Source organism: Nematolebias whitei, chromosome 12, assembly GCF_014905685.2.
Source record: "Nematolebias whitei isolate Nwh7 chromosome 12, NemWhi1, whole genome shotgun sequence".
Taxonomy (NCBI): Eukaryota; Metazoa; Chordata; class Actinopteri; order Cyprinodontiformes; family Rivulidae; genus Nematolebias; species Nematolebias whitei.
Window position 1 is genome coordinate 1883526 of NC_056509.1, and position 16212 is coordinate 1899737.

At 41.5% G+C, this 16212-nt stretch overlaps 1 protein-coding gene across 1 annotated transcript in view; it reads right to left on the reverse strand.

Moving 5' to 3' along the window:
- LOC119418721 (DNA polymerase zeta catalytic subunit-like) overlaps positions 1–15748 on the reverse strand; it is an 89928-nt gene extending 74180 nt beyond the window's left edge. Inside the window, exons 1-3 of the mRNA XM_037686055.1 lie at positions 15619–15748; positions 5329–5464; positions 5158–5252 (exon numbers count right to left, since the gene is read on the reverse strand). Of these exons, the coding sequence (XP_037541983.1) occupies positions 5158–5252; positions 5329–5464; positions 15619–15748 (361 nt within the window). The remainder of the gene's footprint in view (positions 1–5157; positions 5253–5328; positions 5465–15618) is intronic.
- Positions 15749–16212: the final 464 nt, after the last annotated feature.

The window sequence follows — 16212 nt, forward strand, 5'->3', positions numbered from 1 at the left end:
ACTTTTAATCCAGGTTACAATGATCCACACTTTTAATCCAGGTTACACTCTTCCCTCAAGGACACATTTTACAAAGTAGCTACATATTGTGCAGGTATAAAGACACATTTGTATATATTTTGTGTACATTAATTTTTTTAAGCTATTTGACTAACTTATTTTTTATTATTCAATATTTTACTAACAGAATAGTCAAATAACCTGTTTCTGTGCAAATTTTTATGTCAGTCAAATGTTTATTTTGGAATAAAGGGGTGGAAATAAAAAAAATAAAAAATTTGGCCGATTCATCGATTAATCGAAAAAATAATCAGCCGATGAATCGATTATTGAAATAAGTTAGTTGCAGCCCTAATCCAGCATGCCTTGTTCCAACTCTTGGCCACGAACCTCAGCCTTGTTTCTCAGAATCAGAATCAGTTTATTATCGCCATGTCAATGAACGAGGTTCACAAACTAGGAATTTGCTTCGACATAAGGTGCGAATAGTAATAAAGTAAAATAAAGTAAAAATGAAAACATTACATAAGACATAAGCCTGTGTACACCCACAAATAAAGTAAAATTAAAACCATAACATAACCATATGTACACCCATACAATAGAAAACAATAAAAAGCTTAGAAAACAGTACAGATGGAGTATTCAATTATAATACAGATGTAATGTGACCAAAGCAGAAGTTATGAGGCAGCATTATGAGTGTTCAGGAGTCCAACAGCAGAGGGGAAGAAACTGTTCTTATGGCGGGAGGTTCTGGTCCGAATGGACCGAAGCCTCCTGCCTGAGGGGAGTGGTTCAAACAGTCCGTGTGCAGGGTGAGCAGGGTCAGCTGTGATCCGACCTGCTCGCCTCACAGTCCTGGAGACGTACAGGTCGTGGAGGGATGGAAGGCTGCAGCCCATCACCTCGACTCCTCACCTTGCCTTGTCCCTTCTGGATTGATCTGCTTCATCTGACCACGGTATCGTAATACTTAATTACACAGTCGTGGAGATTTTGGATCAGGCCGTTCAGGCTCTAACACTCACAGGCTGACTTTAACGCTGAGAGAGGAGGAGGGGAGGCTGCGGTCCTCCTTTCTCCCTGCAGGCAACCACGGAGCAACTTTCCACTCGTAAATTGAAGCCGTTTGACGCCACACGCGCTGCACACGTGAACCCCGTCTGTCGGTGTAACAAGCGACATACAGTGCCTTGTGAAAGTATTCGGCCCCCTTGAACTTTTCAACCTTTTGTCACATTTCAGGCTTCAAACATAAAGATATAAAATTTAAATTTTTTGTGAAGAATCAACAACAAGTTGGACACAATCATGAAGTGGAATGAAATTTACTGGATGTGTCAAACTTTTTTAACAAATAAAAAACTGAAAAGTGGGACGTGCAATATTATTGGGCCCCTTTACTTTCAGAGCAGCAAACTCACTCCAGAAGTTCAGTGAGGATCTATGAATGATCCAACGTTGTCCCAAATGACTGATGATGATAAATAGAATCCACCTGTGTGTAATCAAGTCTCCGTATAAATGCACCTGCTCTGTGATAGTCTCAGGGTTCTGTTCAAAGCGCAGAGAGCATCATGAAGACCAAGGAACACACCAGGCAGGTCCGAGATACTGTTGTGGAGAAGTTTAAAGCCGGATTTGGATACAAAAAGATTTCCCAAGCTTTAAACATCCCAAGCAGCACTGTGCAAGCAATCATCTTGAAATGGAAGGAGTATGAGACCACTGCAAATCTACCAAGACCCGGCCGTCCCTCTAAACTTTCATCTGGAACAAGGAGAAGACTGATCAGAGATGCAGCCAAGAGGCCCATGATCACTCTGGATGAACTGCAGAGATCTACAGCTGAGGTGGGAGAGTCTGTCCATAGGACAACAATCAGTCGTACACTGCACAAATCTGGCCTGTATGGAAGAGTGGCAAGAAGAAAGACATTTCTCAAAGATATCCATAAAAAGTGTTGTTTAAAGTTTGTCACCTGGGAGACACCAAACATGTGGAAGAAGGTGCTCTGGTCACATGAAACCAAAATCAAACTGTTTGGACACAATGCAAAATGATATGTTTGGTGTAAAAGCAACCCAGCTCATCACCCTGAACACACCATCCCCACTGTCAAACATGGTGGTGGCAGCATCATGGTTTGGGCCTGCTTTTCATCAGCAGGGACAGGGAAGATGGTCAGAATTGATGGAAGATGGATGGGGCCAAATACAGGACCATTCTGGAAGAAAACCTGTTTGAGTCTGCAAGAGACCTGAGACTGGGACGGAGATTTATCTTCCAACAAGACAATGATCCAAAACATAAAGACACATCTACAATGGAATGGTTCACAAATAAACGTATCCAGGTGTTGGAATGGCCAAGTCAAAGTCCAGACCTGAATCCAATCGAGAATCTGTGGAAAGAGCTGAAGACTGCTGTTCACAAACGCTCTCCATCCAACCTCACTGAGCTCCAGCTGTTCTGCAGGAAGAATGGGCAGAACTTCAGTGTCTCCATGTTCAAAACTGATGGAGACAAACCCCAAGAGACTTGCAGCTGGAACTGCAGCAAGAGGCGGAGCTACAAAGTATTAACGCAAGGGGGCCCAATAATATTGTACGCCCCACTTTTCAGTTTTTTAATTGTTAAAAAGTTTGACACATCCAATAAATTTCATTCCACTTCACGATTGTGTCCCACTTGTTGTTGATTCTTCACAAAAAATTTACATTTTATATCTTTATGTTTGAAGCCTGAAATGTGGCAAAAGGTTGAAAAGTTCAAGGGGGCCGAATACTTTTGCAAGGCGCTGCATATGTACAGCTGTAGGGCAACTCTATACAGCTCTGGGTGTAAACACGTAGTCTGTTTGTCATACGTCTGCTGTTTTACCTGCCTGCGTGCTGAAACCACATGTCACGTTACGGCCCATACCAAAACTTGACACTGAAAGAAGAGGCATGTTTCAATCCATACACCGACAGAAGCAGTTCGGTCGGTGCCATAAAAGAACCTCGGTTCGGTATACAGCCCTAGGCCATAATGACCATAGTTACATTTAGAGTCAAAAGGTGGAAGCTTGTATGCATGAGAACGCCATCCCAACTGTGAAGGTATGAGGATGCCAACATCATGTTGTGGTGCAGTCACGTTTTGAGTGCACTTTACAAAATAGACAGTATCATGAGGAAAAAAACGTATGTCAAAATATTGAGGTACAATCCCAAGACATCATCATTTAACAAATAGAAATAATGTTGAAAATCCAAATTGACCTAAATCAGGAAATGTTTAATCTGATTCACTGTCAGACGGAGAGAAAAAAACTTCCTGTGTCTTTCTATACAGTGTATGTAAACATTTGGATGGAAGAATTCACCCACTGGAGAAAATTCAGAACTTTAATACCAAAACAAAACAACAAAAATCACACCACTGCAATAAAGACTACCGTTATTTAGTTCAGTTTATGGCAGCTTTGCTGAAGGAACAGTAAAGAAGTGTGGCCTCAGCACTGAAATTTAACTTTGATTTGCCACTCGGTATTAACACTGTATATAGACTATTGCACTACTAAAACACACATCTTTGGTATCAGTGACTGAGTTTTTGGAAAGAATGTGGCTTTCATTCTAATTACTTGTTTTAAAATATATATATATATATCAAGATTCAGTACAGTAGTCCCTCGTGACTTTGCGGTTCGACTTTAGCGGACTTGCGCTCTTTTGCGGTTTTGCAAAGTAAGATTGTGCACGAGAAAAAAAATGTACAGGACACATGATTGTCAACTTTAATATTACTCAGGTGATGGGACAGTATGGGATACTGTACAGTAAAAAGTTAACGAAAAAATAAAATACTTCGGACGGGCGCCATCAGTTTTGTAGATTTCTCTCAGTAAGGCTACACTGTATGCCCGCTCATAACAACTACATTTCCCAGAAGCCAACAGTGCCTCAACCAGAAGCCCCGTTTCCTTCTGCTGAAAAACCTAGAGGGAAAGTTTTGATCTGAGACGCAAAAAGTTTGGTACTTATTCATACAGTGACTTCGGCACCCAGCGGATACAGAGAGCTACATGGAACCCACCAGGAACCAGACCAAAACCGGAGCAGAACCGGACCTCCAGGCTAATCAATCAATATGAGAGCTGCTTGCCGGCCCTCAAGGACTTCCGAGCGTGGACGCGCCGCCAGTAGGTTTGGCGTTCCACCGGGACTTTTGTCCTCCAGATTTGGACTCAATCGGACCACCAGCTGGTCCTGTGTTGGCCATCTGAAGGTCAGGCTCCCTCCAAAATGCATTTCGGTGCTCAAGGACTGCACAGAACCAGACCAGACCCAGCAGGGCAGGTCTGCCAGACCAGAACCGAGCCGTTGTTTCTGCAGAGCTGGTGAGTCAAATTTTGCAGTATTGTACAGTTAAAATTACATAGGTTAAAGTGTTTAGAACATTATGGGCTTTGACGCTGCAGGGTAGGTCTTCAGAACCGTAAAACAAGCAGCTGTGCACTACGTACTGAACTTAAAATTTCAAGTTGAGCTCAACCATTATCAAGTTATCTTGATTAATAAACTTTTGCTAAATAAACTTTTGCTTTAATTTAGTTGATTTAATTGTATTAGTTGACTGAACTGTTTTGGTATGTTGTTTCAACTCAGAAATCTATGCCAATTTAACTTGTGTTAAAAAAAAACTAAAATAAATACATACAATTCTACTTCGCAGATTTTCACTTATTGTGGGGGGAGGGGTCCTGAACCTAGTCCCTGCGATAAACCAAGGACTATTGTTCATTCAAACACATTGTAAAGAGAAATGGAAAAATTAACAAAGGCGGGATGTGCATTTGTTCTGTGAGCACAGTTTTGTGAAACACCATCTGTTTGCCTCACTCAGTTTGCCTTCATCTCTGTTAATCGCTTCCCCTCCCTGCTTCCCTGTAACAGGAAAAGTTAGATGCAGGTTTTTTGATCAGAACTGGTAACAGATCATACGTGTGATGACATTTGTTCTCAAACAGCAATCATCTGAGCTACATGTGCTTCATATTCCGCTACAACTTCTCCCTTTTCCATGTCTCTGAATTTGTACCAGCTACCTATAATGAAGGAAAAGGCTAGCACTGTGAAAAGAAGACGATGTCCTGAGTGCCCTTACTTTCGACATGAAGGCGGTTCAGGATATCTACAGCAACAGCATCAACCTCCAGCTCACAGGTGCTCTGTCTCTCAACGCCATCTAGGAATAAGGAACTGAAAATAGAGCAAACATTTAGAAAAATCATCATATTTTTGCCCCAAATGAAAGATCTGTGCAAGTGGGACTCACCTGGGTAAAGAGTTCTCTTCCCAGTGAACAAAGGTGCCCCCCAGAGCGCCGTTATTAGGTTTGGGAGAACCAGGGATTGTCCAGGGACTAATGATGGGGCATGAGGTTGGTCTTTCTGGGTCTGCTGTTACTTCCTCTAAAAAAGGCAAACACATTGACATTGAGAATAAGTGAAAGGTAAAAGAGTAAATGGTAAATGGATTGTATTGTGCCTCATGTACCTCCACACATACATTCATACAGCATTCTACTACATCTCTAGAGCTAATCTCAATCTGTAGAAACTAATCAGTGCTTCAGATCATATTCATATGCCAATGGGACACACATCAGAGGCAATGAGGGGTTCAGTGTCTTGCCCAGAGACACTTCAACATGTGACTGCTGGTGGAATCGAACCCCCAACTCTCCCAATGCAGAACGACCACTCTAACCACTCAGACACAGCTGCCCCAAATGGTGTATTTCTCTCAGATCAAACAAGCCTAAGTGTGATTTTATATAGTTTTTTTTGTGTGTGTTACACAAATGAAAATAATGTATGCAGTATGTCCAATGTCTAAAACTAGTAAGAATATTTGAAGGCTGCTCAGATTTCAGATGAAAAATTGATATTTTCACTAATGCACATGTTCATAGTATTTTTCAATGCACTGTGGTCTAGATACTTCCAGTTCAAGCAGGGAGAGTATTATGGGAAGATGAAATGAGTACTTTTGAGGAGCTGCGGACCAGGAGGATGAAGAGGGAAAGGCAGTAGGACCTGATGAAATAAATTGCCTGAGGAGACGTGTGCTGGTGCCCATTTTTAAGAATAAGGTCAAGGTTCTTTATTGTCATTCGCATCACATGTGGTACATGAGGTGGAACAAAATTGTGTACACAGGGTCCAAGTTAGATCCAACAATAGCAAAAATATTGTGTTAAAAGAAACAGTAAGTAAGGATCTAAGATGTTGATATAATAATGTTTTTTGTATGTTTTTTAAATGCTTTTATGCCATATTCTTTTGTATGCCATATTCCATATTATAGCTTGAAAATACAACATGTGGACATCTAAGGCCGGGTTACCATGAGAGCAAGATGTTGTGTTTTAAGAAAGAAATGTTTAATTAAACTCTTGGGGAGTGTTTTGGCAGAGGGGCTTGGCCCGCCCTTAGGTCACGACGACCCAGGTTCCTGATAAACATGTTTCATCATTGGACTCTCACGCTATCCTGAACAGGAGGAGAGTCATCTCTACTCCACACATGGATGGGATGGGTGATCGCTCCCTTGATAAGAGAGCATCCTCCTTACACTCCACTTTGAAGTTTGAGCATGTTATTAAGTCTTCACTCCCTCCACACAGATAGAAAGGAGTTACCGTTTTCAGCTCTAAGTTTCAAGTAAACATGTTTTTGTTCACTGGGAGACGCTCTCATGTGATGTAAGAGAGGGAGGGAATAAAAGTGAAAGAAGCACTTAGACCAGGTTAGAGTCCGCTGTGGGTCTTTCCGGCCGAGGACGCCCAGCTGTGTCGGTGTTTTGGTTCCACCCAGGCTGAACCGGCTCTCCAGCCTTTGTGTCACGGTGAGAGCCGTTTGATGAATAGACACTTGTGTGTGTATATCTGAGTATGATTGCACATTGCTTTGCTTTCACGCTTTTATCTGTGGCGGAGTAATAAAGACACAAATTATTCTAGTAGAACTGCATTTGTGCGTTTCTTTTTGACCATGGTGCTGATACTCTTCCGAATCCTGGTTTTATTTAAACAAATATCCCAAATCAGATGTGAACTAAGATATATGCTAAATGAACACCAAATGGTACACTAAAAGAGCTAAGATATACACTAGTCACTGATAGTGCAAAACAATACACCGAACAACAGCAGCACCAACATTAGTCTTTGTGGGTGGATAAGGACAAATGAATGAACACAGCAGCATGAATAATCAGCAGCATGAGATCAGCAGCATGTATAATATGCAGCATATTAACAATTAAAGTGGCATTACAGTGATTTTCCTTGTTAGGGATTTGCAAGTCTGAGATCTTCAAGGTAGAAGCTGTTCCTCAGTCTAGTGGTTCTGCACTTAATGCTCTGCAACCTCCTGCCTGAGGGGAGTGGGGCAAAAACTGAGTGTGCTGGGTAAGTGGGGTCCTTCATGATGCAGGTGGCCCTCTTCCTGCATCTGGAGGTGTAGATGTCTGTGATGGTGGGGAGACTGACTCCAGTGGTCTTCAGTACAGCCTTCACCACTCTGTAAAGCTTTCCTTTCTGCAGGGTGATGTACAAGGGTGCATGTACAAGGATGAACAAGGGTGATGTACAGACTTGCAGCAACTACGGGGGAATTAAGTTGATGAGTCACACAATGAAGATCTGGGAGAGAGTTGTGGAAGCTAGACTTAAACGAGAGATCACTATTTGTAAGCAGCAGTATGGTTTCATGCCAAGAAAGAGCAGCACAGATGTATCTTTGCTTTGAGAATGCTAATGGAGAAGTACAGAGAGGGTCAGAAAGAACTCCATTGTGGCTTTGTGGATTTAGAAAAAGCATATGACAGGGTGCCGAGGAAGGCGCTGTGATGTTCTATGAGGACATCTGAAGTAGCAGAGAAGTAACATACTGCAATTGTTGGGCTTTAGAACATGCCAGTCTCTAAGCCGCACTTATTAAATATAACCCTGAATGCTAGGAAACGCCTTGTAACTGTGACTTTCATTCCCTCCATTGATTACGGTGACATTATTTACATGAACGCTCCTACAAGAACCCTGCAGATGTTGGATGCTGCAGATGTTGGATGCTGTCTATCATGGTGCACTAAGATTCATAACTGGCTGTGATTATCGTACCCACCACTGCACCCAGTATTCACTGGTTAACTGGACATCATTAACTTCACACAGACTCTCCCACTGGTACATTTTCATCTTTAAATCACTTCCTGGTCTGCTGCCTTCATACATCTCCTCCTACATGTCTCTGTGTGAGTGCAGCTACAGCGTGCGCTCTCAGGACATCATTACCTGCAGTGTTCCCTCAGTGAGGACTGAACTAGACAAAAGGACCTTCTCCTACTCCGCTCCTGTTTCCTGGAATATCTTACAAAAAGATTTGAAGCTCTCGACCTTTGACCTCTCTAAGTGTCTTTAAGAATCTGTTGGACTCCTGGCAGGGACCAATGCAGACATGTTCCTGTTTTTAGTTTTCTACATTCGCCTTAGAATCTAGCTGTTTTTTGTTACCTCTTTCTTTTAGCCATCCTATTTGTAAAAAAAAAAAAACTGTAGTATGACTTTTTATAACTGTTTATCGTTGTTGCTGTTGTCCATTGTTGTCATCTTTCTTTGTTGAAATCAGGTCTCTCTTGTAAATGAGTCCTCGAGGCTCAATGGGATTACCTGTCTAAATAAAGGTTGAATGAATTAAATATAATATAAATCATAATTTTGTATATAAATTTAATTCAATTCAATTCAAAAATACTTTATTAATCCCAAAGGGAAATTATTTGTTGTTGTAACTCTTTTCTTTTCCTCATTTCATTAAGAGATGTTATAGATGCTGATGCTGTAGTCAGGAAGGATCTCTTGTAAAGGTCCATCTCACACTGGATCCTAAGAAACTGGCTGCAGATGCTGTCCGATCCGTCCACCCAGACTCGACTGGCCTCTCGGTTCCTCCAGGCTGTAGGACCGCTTGAATGCTGGGCAGAACTCCTCCCAGAGCGATGGTCACTCCTCCCAGCAGTCTGCCGAGCTCCTCGTCACTGTGGACAGCCAACTGTAGTTGCCGAGAGACGATCCTGTCCTTCCGCTGTCATGAGCCGCGTTTCCTGCTAGTTCCAGGATCTCAGTGGTCAGGTACTCGAGCACAGCTGGCAGGTAGATGAGAATGTGTCCACAGAACATCCTTTCAACTCATTTGGGATTTGGGGCTGTAGATGAGATATTATTTGATCTTTTGAGATGTTATTTAGCTGGTGTAGGTTGTAGAAAACTGCCTTGTTGCCATGGTTATGCATCATAACAAATGTCCAAAACTAAAAAAGTTTCAGTAAAAATCCTTCCAGCTGCACAGCATCTGATACCAGAGGAAACAATCATCCAAAAAATGTGATTTACATCCAGAAAAAGAGGAATTAAAGTTTCCAAAAGCAAATTCTCAGAATGAAAGAAACAGAGCTGCTCCAACATGCAGACACCTGGAGCGGCGCAATTCTAGAACAGATAAGACGCTCTGGTTATTTAGCCGCAGCATCCTCCGTTCATCGTCAGGAACTATGCCCCCAGCCTGCTCCAGCTGTATGCAGCTTTTTTGTTGCAGTACAAGAATCAGCCAGCAGATGGCATTTCACAAAATATAGCTTACTTTCAACACCTGTCTATCCATTAGCTATTTCAGCCAATCAGGACGTCCCAAATGAACCGGAAATAGAACTCTTTAAATGTCGGCACTTCCTAGTTCCAGCCAGTAGAGTGCGGTGGGAGAGCAGTTCAGTTCGGAGAGCAGAACCAAACAGAAAAGTTGCTGGAGCAAACAGGAGGTTCCAGACATGATCCGAAGTTCTTCCGAGTCTCGTGGGAATTATGGAATCTTCCACATCTGAGTGGAACCCCTGACGGACTTACTCCTCGTGTGAGTCCACCTGTGAGGTGAACGTGCGCTGCACTAAGTACCGTCACTACTTCGGACGATTCACAGCTGTTCCTATGGAGACGCTGGAAATGGTAGCGTTAAATGGAACTCCGTACCAGCTGATTCATCTTCAGAGAGGTAACGAGTCGATTTCCTACCGAAGCGTACCGGGGCGAAACTGGGTTCGAATGGAGAGTGCCGTTCTTATACCGACACATAACAACCCCTCATCCATCTTCTCTCTCAATTTAAACTTCATTTCCATCTTTAAAACTCTTCTATCTTGCCAGTAATTCACCCAGATATTTTCAGAAATGTCTGTTGGGTTAAAGTTGCAAGGGAAATCGTGGCCGTACGGTTTCCTAATTGTAAAGTTTGCTAATTAATTATGTTGCTGTTGAAATCAATTTGCCAAATTAATGTAAATGTTTGATGTTAAACTTTGGTTCTGTTAATAAATGACCGCATTCATTTGATGGGTCAAAGAAAATTAACGTCTCACGTTACATTTAAAAATTCAATGCACGATATTATTCAGTCCAGAAAAATGAATGAATCCCTTTAATTTATGAATATATCACAGATATATGTTCATCTACAACAGTGAGGAAAATAAGTATTTGAACACTCTGCGACTTTGCAAGTTCTCATACTTAGAAATCATGGAGGGGTCTGAGATTTTCATCTTAGGTGCATGTCCACTGTGAGAGACATAATCTAAAAGAAAAATTCGGAAATCACAATGTATGATTTTTTAATAATTTATTTGTGTGTTACTGCTGCAAATAAGTATTTGAACACCTGTCAATCAGCAACAGTTCTGGCCCTCAAAGACCTGTTAGTCCTCCTCTATAACGTCCACCTCCACTCCACTTATTATTCTAAATTAGAAGCACCTGTTTGAGGTCGGTAGCTGCATGAAGACACTTGTCCACCCCACACAATCAGTAAGAGTCCAACTTCTAACATGGCTAAGACCAAAGAGCTGTCCAAAGACACCAGAGACAAAATTGTAGACCTCCACAAGGCTGGAAAGCGCTACGAGCCAATTGCCAAGCAGCTTGGTGAAAAAAGATCAACTGTTGGATCAATTATTAGAAAATGGAAGAAGCTAAACACGACTGTCAACCTCCCTCGGACTGGGGCTCCATGCAAGATCTCACCTCGTGGAGTATCAGTGATCCTAAGAAAGGTGAGGAATGAGCCCAGAACTACACGGGAGGAGCTGGTCAATGACCTGAAGAGAGCTGGCACCACTGTTTCCATGGTTACTGTGGGTAATACACTGAGACGTCATAGTTTAAAATCATGCATGGGCCTGAAGGTTCCCCTGCTTAAATCAGCACACGTCCAGGCCCGTCTGAAGTTTGACCATGACCATTTGGATGATCCAGAGGAGTCATGGGAGAAAGTTCTGTGGTCACATGAGACCAAAATAGAACTTTTTGGTCTTAATTCCACTCGCCGTGTTTGAAGGACGAAGAATGATGAGTACCATCCCAAAAACACCATCCCTACTGTGAAGCATGGGGGTGGAAGCATCATGCTTTGGGGGTGTTTTTCTGCACAAGAGACAGGACGACTGCACTGTATTAAGGAGAGGATGACCGGGGCCATGTAGTGAGAGATTTTGTGGAACAACCTCCTTCCCTCAGTGAGAGCATTGAAGATGGATCGTGGCTGGTTCTTCCAACTAGACAATGACCCAAAGCACACAGCCAGGAGAACCAAGGAGTGGCTCCGTAAGAAGCAGATCAAGGTTCTGGAGTGGACCAGCCAGTCTCCAGACCTAAACCCTATAGAAAATATTTGGAGGGAGCTCAAACTCCGTGTTTCTCAGTGACAGCCCATAAACCTGGCTGATCTAGAGAAGATGTGTGTGGAGGAATGGGCCATAGTCCTGCTGCAGTGAATCTGGTGACAAACTACAGGAAACCTTTGACCTCTGTAACTGCAAACAAAGATACTGTACCAAATATTAACATTGATTTTCACATGTGTTCAAATACTTATTTGCAGCAGTGTTGCAATATGAAGGATGCGAGATGGAGGAAGAAGGTGACACTTCCTCCACCCCCCTCCTCTACATTTATTTTATTTTATTAACTCTGGTTAAAGTGGAGCACGAGTTGATCAGTTTACTGACCAACAACAACTTCATTAATATTTTCACCCTTTAATCATCAGAATCAGTCACTGAAGTAGAATCTGTTCATTACAGGGAGTTCTACACCAGAACTCATGAATATTCATCTGAATGAAGAGAACAAAGTTGTTTTTTTAAGTTTTATTACAAAAATAATCAAACTAAAAATCAACACCAATAATAAACAAACAATAATAATGAATCATTTAAGGCTTAATTTTCTTATCTGAGACTAAATTGACTCTTTGAGCAGGAATTATTTCAGTTTTATACGCGCATGAATTTAGACAAAGTTTGATTATTTTAATAAATATTTTACTTTGGATTTTGTTTGAAATAATTTATTTAATGTGATCAGATAAAGTCATTTATCATCACTGCAAGCAGGAAATGATTTATCAAGTTGCATCAGCTTCAAATAGCATAACCAGACCAAGAGTTGCATCATGTCACCAGGTTCTGCTCCTTACCGGGTCAGTGTTGATGGCACCACTCGTCTTTCTGGGGTTCTCTGGTGGATCAGACCAGAGACACCATGAGGAGGACTCACCAGGAACTGCCCAAGGTATCTGACCTTCACTGTGACAGCTTCAGGGTCTGTGAGGGAACAGCTGATGAGAAGGTGCACCGTCCATCAGCACCTTCAGCTGAGAGCGTGAGTCTTGCAGTGAGAAAAGGCTTCATCTTCTGTGCTTATTTAAACCTCTAACAACTGTAATTTGAGTGACATGTTCATCTGCTCAGGAGTTGAACGAGTGGACCTAAGCACGACCACGAGGATCAGGTCCACAGACAAACCGTCTTCCGGTTCGGGGCCCGAGACGAACTGCTCAGTTCGAGGGTCCAAGGCGAACTGTTGTTTCACACAAAGAGACTTTGTGCAAAACATGAGCTCTGAGAAGATTGTCTGACTGACATGGGAACATTGTGGCTCCCTCTGAAGAAAACAGCTTCCAGCTCAAAGAACTTTCCACAGGTGTCTCTGAAGGAACAAACACTTTCTGAACAACAGAGAAATGTGTTGTTCACATTGTAATATCTGACATGATTTCATTATGATGATTGAAAACAACAATCAAGATTATTCATGCTCACACTTGTTCATCAAATAAAACAAACTTCATTAATGATTTGTTTTCTTTCTTAGAAACAGGAAGAAATAAGATGAACATCAGTCAGACTGTAGCTGAGTCTGTGTCCAAGGACAGGACGTGTGGACAAACATCAGACATCATTGAAGTCACATGTGTTTTTGAAAAACACGATTCATGGCGAGTCTGGAAGAAGAATAAGGGTCAGGGGTCATAGTTTGAGCAGTGCAGCTTCATGACACAGCAGTAACACAAATAAATAGGTTTTTTTTTTAATCATACAATGTGATTTCCTTTTTTTTTTTGTTAGATTATGTCTCTCACAGTGGACATGCACCTAAGATGAAAATTTCAGACCCCTCCATGATTTCTAAGTGGGAGAACTTGCAAAGTTGCAGGGTGTTCAAATACTTATTTTCCTCACTGTAAATACTAAAATACACCAATTACTACTTGTACTATTATTCCTACTTGGCAGTTTTCACTTATTCAAACGAGGGACTACTGTACATGACATTTCGTACTCATCTGCTCAAAGACTCATGTTCGTGCTGCTGTTGTTCAGCGTAATGTTTTTGTACTACTAGTGCTTAGCGTATTCTTTGTTGGCTGTAACTGGGACCCTGACTACACAATTTCGTTCCACCACATGTACCACATGTGCTGCGAATGACAAAGAAACTTTGAAATTGAAACATGCACAAACAGGCAAACTTTATAATCAAATCATTATATCAGTGTATTTTGTTTGTTTAAAACAGTTCTCTTGAAATTGAGTTCTCGTGACGCTGTCAGAGTCACAGATTCTTTATTGTCGTTCCACCTCATGTGGTACATGTGGTGGAACAAAATTATGTTCACAGGGTCCCAGTTACATCCAACAATAAAATGTATAAGAAAAACAATGATAACATTTAAGATATGAACTAAGAAAAACAAACTAAAATACACTAAGCACTAAAAACATTACATTGAGAATTATTGTCTGCCTTCGCATTGGAGTCATGAAAATATGTGAGCTACAGGACGTCGATTACTGGATTGCATTTTGGGGAGAACCGGGTCTGATTCAGTAAGATGGCAGCCATCCCTCTTTGGATGTCTGTCTGAATTTAAACTGACTGATTACACAGCCTTTGAGAGTAAATTTAATAAAGTAGATGATTTGCAATGCACTCCTTTGCTTCCTATCCAACTTATTCCTCGGGGCTCTACTGTATAAATGATTATGTGTGCTACTTCCTGTCAGACAGGAAGTAGCAGTAAACATTGGTTAACCACAGTAGCAGAGCACAGACTGTGCAGTGTTTCTCCTAGATAACTTGCCATGGCGGGGCGCTCATCTTGTCCGTGATTTGTGTGTGTGTGTGTGTGTGTGTGTGGGGGGGGGGGGGGCGGTAGACAGGGAGCTGTTGACGGGGCGGGGCGCCTGCTTGTATAATGGTAGGGGAAACACTGCTGTGGTTTATTTGAAAGTAATTTGTAATTTAGTTGAATTCAATTTAGCAAATAAAACAGTTTGTGTTTTGTTACATTTATTTACCAACCATTAAGTTTATTAAAGTAGCCGTGCTGAGTTCAGGTACCTGTTGTTCTGTTTGCAAACAACCAGACCAAACTAAATCAGTGTCTACAACAACAGTGTTTGGAACACGGACCAAAACAAAAAGAATGTTCTTGTGAACGGACGGAGGAAAAACTGCATCCTACTTTGTGTCTGGACTACAATAAACCACCGGAGACGCTAGATTGGATTGAAAAGAGTGTGATGAGAACATCATGGATGATTTCAGGTGTATGGAGGGAACAGCATTATAGTATTTGTTCATCTCCAGTTTATGATTTTCTCTGTAATTAACCCAAGCTCGTGATGGAGGACTTTAAGGCTTTGGCTCTGTGTCTGATTTAAGGTCCATAAGATTGAATCCCACCTCTTAACGATAGGACTGACCTTACTACTGTGTAGATACTAATACACCTCAGAGCTTTTCAGGTTGATCATCACTTCACTGTCGGAAGAACCGAGTCAATGAAGTAGCTAAATATGCTAGTAGATGTAATCTGTGGCAACTTCTTGATGTCGTCTTCCCATTCCTCGTGTGCAGTAGGAGGTGGTATGAATATTGTCCTGTGTGAGCTCTGACAGGTGGTGTACCTACATGTGTAAATTAAATCCACAATGCTCAGAGAAACTACATTAGCTAGCATCTGTTAGCACATAAACAAATGCCGGTTCTGGTCTGTGCCAGAATTTGCGCCCATAATTCACAAAAGGCACCATAGGGGCTAGGAATTAGGTGGATACTTTCATATTCATTCGTATTAGTAGGTCTCAATTAAAAGAAAGAAAAACAAACTCAAAGAGAAAAGTAAATAGCCCTCAATTTCAGAGGTTGAGTTTCTGTGACCACTTTCACCTTTTTTGGGGCTCCAGCGAAACTTCACAGCTCCCAGGTTTATCAGGTTCATGCCATACAGGTTGTAATCTATGAAGAGCTGCAGCAGGTACGGGATGTGACCCTCGTGAGGCTGATAACTCTTATTCATCACTGCTCCACTCTGTAACAGCTCGCACACTCTGGAACAAAGTAGAACCATATAATACATCTGCCAGTTGGTTTAAAAGAAATGAATGTTGCTACATGCAGCTAAATATACAGTTTACAACCAGAAACATAACTACTGTTGTATATTAAAGATTATTACCATCTTTAAAACTAAATCATTTTGAATGCCATATTGTGGAAACAGATGGTCTATAAAGAGCAGAGGAATCATTTTTGATACTTTTTTTTTACATAATTTTATTAATAAAAAGACTGAATTTAATCAGAAGAGCAGCTGCTCCACTGCAAATTTGGAATTAAATCTAGACATGTTGGTCTATTAACGTCTTTGATCTGATAAAAATCTGTTTTTTATTTGATGGATTCTGCGAACAGGGTCTTTTTACATGCGTGCCGTCCACTATAAAATGAAAGACGTTACACTTCTTTTTGTCAGGGGGCGTG